Source organism: Pseudochaenichthys georgianus, unplaced genomic scaffold (assembly GCF_902827115.2).
Source record: "Pseudochaenichthys georgianus unplaced genomic scaffold, fPseGeo1.2 scaffold_683_arrow_ctg1, whole genome shotgun sequence".
NCBI classification, from domain to species: domain Eukaryota; kingdom Metazoa; phylum Chordata; class Actinopteri; order Perciformes; family Channichthyidae; genus Pseudochaenichthys; species Pseudochaenichthys georgianus.
The window spans coordinates 91,475-101,218 of NW_027263237.1; the positions used below are offsets into that span (position 1 = coordinate 91,475).

General features: G+C 45.2%; 1 protein-coding gene across 1 annotated transcript; it reads left to right on the top strand.

The window, feature by feature from the left end:
- The first annotated feature begins 734 nt into the window (after nucleotides 1-734).
- Nucleotides 735-8,403, top strand: LOC139433591 (BDNF/NT-3 growth factors receptor-like). Its single transcript, XM_071202657.1, has 6 exons — nucleotides 735-787; nucleotides 1,176-1,210; nucleotides 1,405-1,504; nucleotides 3,498-3,686; nucleotides 6,361-6,491; nucleotides 8,389-8,403. The coding sequence occupies exons 1-6, from the start codon at nucleotides 781-783 to the stop codon at nucleotides 8,401-8,403; spliced, it is 477 nt and encodes a 158-aa protein (XP_071058758.1). The 5' UTR covers nucleotides 735-780.
- Nucleotides 8,404-9,744: the final 1,341 nt, after the last annotated feature.

Consider the following 9,744-nt stretch of genomic DNA (forward strand, 5'->3'; position numbering starts at 1 on the left):
CATGTGTGTTTCTTTTCAGACGATGATATCGGTGAGTACTGATTCCACTTCATTTCACAAACAATACTGGTGACGCTTGTTAGGAAGCCAATGTCTCCAGTTTTTATTTTTATTGTTCTGTCTTTTTATTTTTTATTTAAGTATTCCAGTACTGTATGTTGCATGTTTTTATTTGATTGTATTTACTTAAAATGAAATGTGTCTGTGAGCCTCTCCGCTCACACGGGGTTCCAATATGGACGGAAAGGGCAGGTTCGTGTAACACAGGCGTTTATTAGCTCCAAACAAAAGTATCCCCGGGTCTCCAGCGTTGCCCGTGTGGCAACCTTCACAGGTCCTTTGGCCACCTTCCCGGATCCCGCCTACTGCAAAACAGCCCAGAACCAGATTACGACACGCTTTTATTCGGGCACTGATTACCTGATTCCGATCAGCTGTCTGGCGTCCGGCCGAGCCCCTCCCTTCACTCCGGCAGCCGGCGCCCGAACCACACCCCGCTGCCACAGTGTCTTTCGGTTAACATCTGTCCAGGGACTACAGATGAGAAATAGTCTCTTGGCTAACTGGCACATTTACAGAAATGTTAATCAATGTCCCTGTTAAATAAATTAATAATGTGATGACGTGTTAGGACATTTGTTAGGAAGTTAGTTCCAAAAAGCAAATGGGATTTTTCCATTTGGTTTTGTAAAGCTTTTACTTTAATGATGTCTGTATTCAAAATGAAACTTTTCATGATCTCGTCCTGTCTCTCTGTCTTTCTCCTGCTTTGACCCAGACATGACTGGTAGGTTCTTGTACTTACAAATTCAAATGTTATTGTTTAATCCCTGTACTCTAAAATATACTATTTGTTTTATTATTTTCACTGTCATTAATACTATTTGTGTTCATATTGATTCATATTTTTGTACATAAAGATTTACAGATGAACATTTTCTGACAAACATTGTAAAAAATCTTGTTTTTGTTGTTGCACCTATTATTTAGTATGAATTCAATCATTTATTTTCACGTGTTATTAATATTACAGTGATTATATCATATTTTCATTTTTGTAACACTGTTTGAAAGATCTGCAATGTATACTGGCATTATTTAGATATATTGAATTCTACAACCGATATTTAAGAATACAAATATATATATTCTGACAAGTATTTCCTTTTTTCCAGACCCTCAGCTTCCCCCGCTGGACGACAGTGTTGCAGTAAGTCACCATTAATGTTTAAATAATTTTTCGGGGAGATTATTTTATAATTTGTGAGAAAAATAATATCAAATTATTTTTTGGTCTGAGAAAAATACAGATATTTCTTATGCAACATAAATATTATTGTCTTGCTTTCCTGTCATGTAAATAATCTCAGAACTCCTCAAACTATCATTTTTTTGTGTTTTCAGGTTTATGTCGTGGTGGGAATCGCAGGAGTTGCTTTGACTGGCTGCGTTCTGATGGTGATCATTCTGAAATATGGAAGAAACTCCAAGTTTGGCATCAAAGGTGAACTACGTTTCATATCCTGCTTTAAAGAGTCCTCTCCCGCTGATGTTCAGGTGTATATCAGTATGTAGTGTCTCTACTTTAAAGAGTCCTCCCCTGCTGATGCTCAGGTGTATATCAGTATGTAGTGTCTCTACTTTAAAGAGTCCTCTCCTGCTGATGTTCAGGTGTATATCAGTGTGTAGTGTCTCTACTTTAAAGAGTCCTCTCCTGCTGATGCTCAGGTGTATATCAGTGTGTAGTGTCTCTACTTTAAAGAGTCCTCTCCTGCTGATGCTCAGGTGTATATCAGTATGTAGTGTCTCTACTTTAAAGAGTCCTCTCCTGCTGATGCTCAGGTGTATATCAGTATGTAGTGTCTCTACTTTAAAGAGTCCTCCCCTGCTGATGTTCAGGTGTATATCAGTGTGTAGTGTCTCTACTTTAAAGAGTCCTCTCCTGCTGATGCTCAGGTGTATATCAGTGTGTAGTGTCTCTACTTTAAAGAGTCCTCTCCTGCTGATGCTCAGGTGTATATCAGTATGTAGTGTCTCTACTTTAAAGAGTCCTCTCCTGCTGATGCTCAGGTGTATATCAGTATGTAGTGTCTCTACTTTAAAGAGTCCTCCCCTGCTGATGTTCAGGTGTATATCAGTGTGTAGTGTCTCTACTTTAAAGAGTCCTCTCCTGCTGATGCTCAGGTGTATATCAGTGTGTAGTGTCTCTACTTTAAAGAGTCCTCTCCTGCTGATGCTCAGGTGTATATCAGTATGTAGTGTCTCTACTTTAAAGAGTCCTCTCCTGCTGATGCTCAGGTGTATATCAGTATGTAGTGTCTCTACTTTAAAGAGTCCTCCCCTGCTGATGTTCAGGTGTATATCAGTGTGTAGTGTCTCTACTTTAAAGAGTCCTCTCCTGCTGATGCTCAGGTGTATATCAGTGTGTAGTGTCTCTACTTTAAAGAGTCCTCTCCTGCTGATGCTCAGGTGTATATCAGTATGTAGTGTCTCTACTTTAAAGAGTCCTCTCCTGCTGATGCTCAGGTATATATCAGTATGTAGTGTCTCTACTTTAAAGAGTCCTCCCCTGCTGATGTTCAGGTGTATATCAGTGTGTAGTGTCTCTACTTTAAAGAGTCCTCTCCTGCTGATGCTCAGGTGTATATCAGTGTGTAGTGTCTCTACTTTAAAGAGTCCTCTCCTGCTGATGCTCAGGTGTATATCAGTATGTAGTGTCTCTACTTTAAAGAGTCCTCTCCTGCTGATGCTCAGGTGTATATCAGTATGTAGTGTCTCTACTTTAAAGAGTCCTCCCCTGCTGCTGTTCAGGTGTATATCAGTATGTAATGTCTCTACTTTAAAGAGTCCTCTCCTGCTGATGTTCCGGTGTATATCAGTATGTAGTGTCTCTACTTTAAAGAGTCCTCTCCTGCTGATGCTCAGGTGTATATCAGTATGTAGTGTCTCTACTTTAAAGAGTCCTCCCCTGCTGCTGTTCAGGTGTATATCAGTATGTAATGTCTCTACTTTAAAGAGTCCTCTCCTGCTGATGTCCAGGTGTATATCAGTATGTAGTGTCTCTACTTTAAAGAGTCCTCTCCTGCTGATGTTCAGGTGTATATCAGTATGTAGTGTCTCTACTTTAAAGAGTCCTCTCCTGCTGATGTTCAGGTGTATATCAGTATGTAGTGTCTCTACTTTAAAGAGTCCTCCCCTGCTGCTGTTCAGGTGTATATCAGTATGTAATGTCTCTACTTTAAAGAGTCCTCTCCAGCTGATGTTCAGGTGTATATCAGTATGTAGTGTCTCTACTTTAAAGAGTCCTCTCCTGCTGATGTTCAGGTGTATATCAGTATGTAGTGTCTCTACTTTAAAGAGTCCTCTCCTGCTGATGTTCAGGTGTATATCAGTATGTAGTGTCTCTACTTTAAAGAGTCCTCTCCTGCTGATGTTCAGGTTTACATCAACTCACCAGTGTTTTTCCTCCTCTTCCTCTTCCTCCTCTTCCTCCCCAGGCTCCTCCTCGGTCATCAGTAACGACGATGACTCCGCCAGCCCTCTTCATCACGTATCCAACGGCAACAACACCCCTTCGTCCTCGGAGATGGGTCCGGACGCCGTGATCATCGGCATGACAAAGATTCCCGTCATCGAGAATCCGCAATACTTTCGCAACTCGGGCAGCATGCTGAAATCGGACACCTGTGAGTCACTGTAACCCGGCACCTTTTCAGATCAAATCCGCTCAGGGGTCGCTGCCACCGGACGCCATGTTTTCACCGTCAGCATCCGCCCGCACGGAGAAACTGAAGCAGATTCGATGATGCTCAGAAACATGAGACCCTTTAACAGAAGATCCACTCGGCAGACTGAGCCTGAAGGAGCGACTGCAGTGCCGATAGTGCATTACAAATAGACGAAACGGCCCTATAGCACGATATGATAGTTAGAGTATGCATTATGCTTTGTAGCCATAAATCAAAACGCATTATAAAGCTTTTTGTAGATAATTACGAGGTAAAGTATTATAATTCATTTTTGGCCATTCACTGGATTGTTTTGCAAGGTTCCCTGAGTACCATAGTTCTTTATACTTTACTATATAATATATATATACTATAATATATTCTTTATTCTTCATAGTTCTTTTCATAGCAGTACCTTCCATAGTTGTCATGCATTTAGATCTTATTATAATGCCATAAATGTAAAACATACTTTTAGTGCGGTACAATATCTGCTGAGGATTGGGAAGACAATACAAAATGTTGCATTGTAACATTGTAATTGTAAATATTGTAATGACCACATCGCCCCTATCCTCCACGACCTCCACCCGACCACATTGCCCCTATCCTCCGTGACCTCCACCCGACCACATCGCCCCTATCCTCCACGACCTCCACCCGACCACATTGCCCCTATCCTCCGTGACCTCCACCCGACCACATCGCCCCTATCCTCCGTGACCTCCACCCGACCACATCGCCCCTATCCTCCACGACCTCCACCCGACCACATCGCCCCTACCCTCCATGACCTCCACCCGACCACATCACCCCTACCCTCCATGACCTCCACCCGACCACATCACCCCTCTCCTCCATGACCTCCACCCGACCACATCGCCCCTATCCTCCATGACCTCCACCCGACCACATCGCCCCTATCCTCCATGACCTCCACCCGACCACATCGCCCCTATCCTCCATGACCTCCACCCGACCACATCGCCCCTACCCTCCATGACCTCCACCCGACCACATCACCCCTACCCTCCATGACCTCCACCCGACCACATCACCCCTCTCCTCCATGACCTCCACCCGACCACATCGCCCCTATCCTCCATGACCTCCACCCGACCACATCGCCCCTATCCTCCATGACCTCCACCCGACCACATCACCCCTATCCTCCATGACCTCCACCCGACGCTCCGACCACATCGCCCCTATCCTCCATGACCTCCACCCGACCACATCGCCCCTATCCTCCATGACCTCCACCCGACCACATCGCCCCTATCCTCCATGACCTCCACCCGACCACATCGCCCCTATCCTCCATGACCTCCACCCGACCACATCACCCCTACCCTCCATGACCTCCACCCGACCACATCACCCCTACCCTCCATGACCTCCACCCGACCACATCACCCCTACCCTCCATGACCTCCACCCGACCACATCACCCCTACCCTCCATGACCTCCACCCGACCACATCACCCCTACCCTCCATGACCTCCACCCGACCACATCACCCCTATCCTCCATGACCTCCACCCGACCACATCACCCCTATCCTCCATGACCTCCACCCGACCACATCACCCCTATCCTCCATGACCTCCACCCGACCACATCACCCCTATCCTCCATGACCTCCACCCGACCACATCACCCCTATCCTCCATGACCTCCACCCGACCACATCGCCCCTACCCTCCATGACCTCCACCCGACCACATCGCCCCTATCCTCCATGACCTCCACCCGACCACATCGCCCCTACCCTCCATGACCTCCACCGGACCACATCACCCCTATCCTCCATGACCTCCACCCGACCACATCACCCCTATCCTCCATGACCTCCACCCGACCACATCACCCCTATCCTCCATGACCTCCACCCGACCACATCACCCCTATCCTCCATGACCTCCACCCGACCACATCGCCCCTACCCTCCATGACCTCCACCGGACCACATCACCCCTATCCTCCATGACCTCCACCCAACGCTCCGACCACATCACCCCTATCCTCCATGACCTCCACCGGACCACATCACCCCTATCCTCCATGACCTCCACCGGACCACATCACCCCTATCCTCCATGACCTCCACTGGCTCCCCATCAAACACCGCATTGACTTTAAAATATTACTTTTCACTTTCAAAGCCCTCAACAACCCAACCCCCCCCCTACCTCTGTGACCTCACCCAATGACACCCCCCCACCCGTCGCCTCAGGTCTGCTGAAGCTAACCTGCTGTCTGCAGCCCATCAGGACAAAGCTCCGGACCTGGGGTGACAGGGCCTTCGCAGCCCCCCCCCCCCCCCACACCCCACACTCTGGAACCCCCTCCCCAGCCACGTCAGATCCGGCAACACTCTCACATCATTCAAACAATCCCTCACCTTCTCACTCTTGCCTTCAACTCCTAATCCACTAACCCCTCGCCCTTCTTCCTCCCAGCTTAGCACTTTCTACTTGTGTTGTTATTTTGTTTTACTTGCTTGTAAGCGCTTTGAGCACCAGGAAAAGCGCTTTATAAATGTATTATTATTATTATTACATTCACTGAAAGTCCCACTGGATAATCATGATGACCTCAGGATTGTTTGTGTGTTATTGTGCATTAAAGTTGTGCAGCACATCAAGAGACACAACATCGTTCTGAAGCGGGAGCTCGGAGAGGGGGCGTTCGGGAAGGTGTTCCTCGCCGAGTGTTACAACCTGACCCCAGATCAGGAGAAAATCCACGTGGCCGTCAAGGTACAGAACAATCTGTCATTTATAAAAGAACACACATCCTTTACTCAAGTAGAAGTACAGACATTACATTACATTGCATTTAGCTGACGCTTTTATCCAAAGCGACTTACAATAAGTACATTCGACCAGGAAGACACAACCTTGAAGAAAACAGAATCATAAAGTACATCAGGTTTCATACAGCCAATCATTTCAAGTGCTACTCAACTGGCTTTAGATAAGCCAGCCCTGTATTAGTATATAAGTGCTCTGTTAGTAATTCTATCGCTCGAAGTGGAGTCGAAAGAGATGAGTTTTCAGTCCGGAAGGTGTGGAAGCTTTCTGCCGTCCTGATGTCAATGGGAGCTCATTCCACCATTTTGGAGCCAGGACAGCAAACCCACGTGTTTCTGCTGATGGGAACTTGGGTCCCCCTCGCAGCGAGGGTGCAGCGAGCCGTTTGGCTGATGCAGAGCGGAGTGCACGTGCTGGCGTGTACGGTTTAACCATGTCCTGGATGTAGGAAGGGCCAGATCCATTCGCAGCATGGTACGCAAGTACCATTGTCTTGAAGTGGATTCTAGCAGTTACCGGAAGCCAGTGGAGGGAGCGGAGGAGCGGCGTGGTGTGGGAACATTTAGGAAGGTTGAAGACCAGACGAGCCGCTGCATTCTGGATGAGCTGCAGAGGTCGGATGGCACATGCAGGGAGACCAGCCAGGAGGGAGTTGCAGTAGTCTAGGCGTGAGGTGACGAGAGCCTGGACCAGAACCTGCGTGGCTTTCTGGGTCAGCTGGGGACGCATCTTCCTGATGTTGAAAAGCGTGTATCTGCAGCAGCGGGTTGTAGCAGCGATGTTTGCAGTGAAGGACAGGTTGTTATCTAGGATCACACCCAGAGTCCTTGCAGTCTGAGTCGGGGAAACAACAGAGGGGCCGATGTTGATAGTCAGGTCAAGAGTGGGACAATCTTTTCCCGGAAGGAAAAGCAGTTCAGTCTTGTCAAGGTTGAGCTTGAGGTGGTGAGCGGACATCCACTGAGAGATGTCAGCTAAACAAGCAGAGATGCGTGCGACGACCTGGGTCTCTGAGCGGGGAAAGGACAGGATTAATTGGGTGTCGTCAGCGTAGCAGTGGTATGAAAAACCATGCGGGCTAATGACTGATCCGAGCGAGTTTGTGTACAGGGAGAAGAGGAGGGGACCAAGAACAGAGCCCTGAGGGACTCCTGTAGTTAATTGACAAGGGTCGGACTCGGACCCTCTCCAAGTTACCCTGTAGGTGCGGTCTTTGAGGTATGAGGTGAGGAGGGAAAGTGCAGAGCCTGAAACTCCAAGTTCTTGGAGAGTGCGAAGGTTGTTCTGATGGAGATACTTGTGTTTAACCCTCCGGTATCATTCGATTGGACTACAAATTAGTCATTCGAGACAAAAATGTCCACTGCAAAAGACTTTGATAAAAACATTATATTAAAAGGTTATTTTCAAAACTTTTTTGGGTTCAATCTTTAAATCAACTTTCGCTCTAATAGAAAATACAAACAATTTGATCATTTTCAGGATTTTAACCCTTTAAATACCATTTTGAAAACATGAAACCGCTGTTTTTTTTCATGATGAAAACAGAGAAAATTAGTTATTTTCCAAAAAATACATATCTGGAGACTGGCTCTTTTTTTTTATAACAGTCTTGGATATGTCAAAGATTAGCAACAAAATGGATTTTTTTGCATTATTAGTTTTTGCACAAAATCAGATTGAACAAAAAAGTTACAAATTAGTAAATTCGGGACAAAAATGTCCACTTCCAAAAACTGCTCTAAAATGACAACAGATTAATATTTAAAAAAACTTTTTGGGGTTAAATCTTTCAATGAACTTCAGTCCTGATCAAAAATACCAAATGTTAAATTATGTTCAGGATTTTAACCCTTGAACTGCCAGTTTGTAAACATAAAGATACTCTGGTGAAAGTAGAAGTACTGACTACATTTCTTTACTCAAGTCAAAGTAAAGAGGCTTTGAAGTGTACTTCAGTAAAAGGTACCCATAACTAGCAGCTGCTTTAAAGAGTACCTGACCTCCCTTTATATCAATAGAACAATAATGTCATTGTTAGCTAATGAATGTTTCCATGCTGAACAACGGCAACATGACAACGTTTCCATTGGTCCCTCTTCTTTAGAGAAGACCAGGAAGTGATGGATACACGGATCGTGTTCCAACCAATAGGCACGCAATGACTCTAAAGAATAATGACCACGCACCAACACACATTCAGACTAAAGGAACCAGCTGTTTGGAAAATGAGAGAAGTAGAAAGTACAGGTATTTGAGTTCAACATGTAAGAAGTAGAAAGTACAGGTATTTGAGTTCAACATGTAAGAAGTAGAAAGTACAGGTATTTGAGTTCAACATGTAAGAAGTAGAAAGTACAGGTATTTGAGTTCAACATGTAAGAAGTAAAATTAAAAAGTCGTCAGAGAAATAAGTAGTGGAGTAAAGTACTAATACCAGAAAATGAACTTAAGTACAGTAACAAAGCGTTTGTACTCCACTACTTCCCACCTCTGTTTGAATGTAAAGACTTGTATCTGTAATGAATAAAGATGTATGTTATCCCACAGGAGAGAGAGCCTCTCAGGGTCCACTGTGTCCAGTCTGACGGCTCCAGTCAAAGCAGACATCGTGACAGAGGACAGTGCTAACTCAGAAGCTATCCATGTACGAATATTTCAAATGCCAGGTTCGTGTTTCCTTCTCAAAGTATTTTCTTTTCTATAAATGTGACTCCTTGTTTCTGTTACGACAGGTGCCGGAAATAAAAACAGCCCGAGTCAGCCCGAGCCGGGATATGGACGTTGATAGACTCTTCAAGAAGAGCATCAACGAGGCCAAAAAAACCATGGTTAGCATTTGATATAACCACATGCAATGCTGTTATTCTACTTCCAGAATCAAAGGAAAAACATTGTGTGTATTGTAGTTTAACCGCTGGTCTGTATGTTTATAACAGAGACGATATCCACACTGGACCTTCGAGATGGATGTGGACACGGCTGAGGTCTCCATGGGCAACAGGAGACGCTCTGTACCAGTCCTAGAAATGCAGGTACGAATTTCACTTTGATACTATTCTGTAGTGCTTTATCCTGAATCTATATTAAAGGTCCAATAAAGGCTTTTATATATATATATATATATATCCAATTTATATTTCAATCGTTCTTCAACCTTCACAATTCTGAAGCTGACACTGATCAACACTACTTGCTT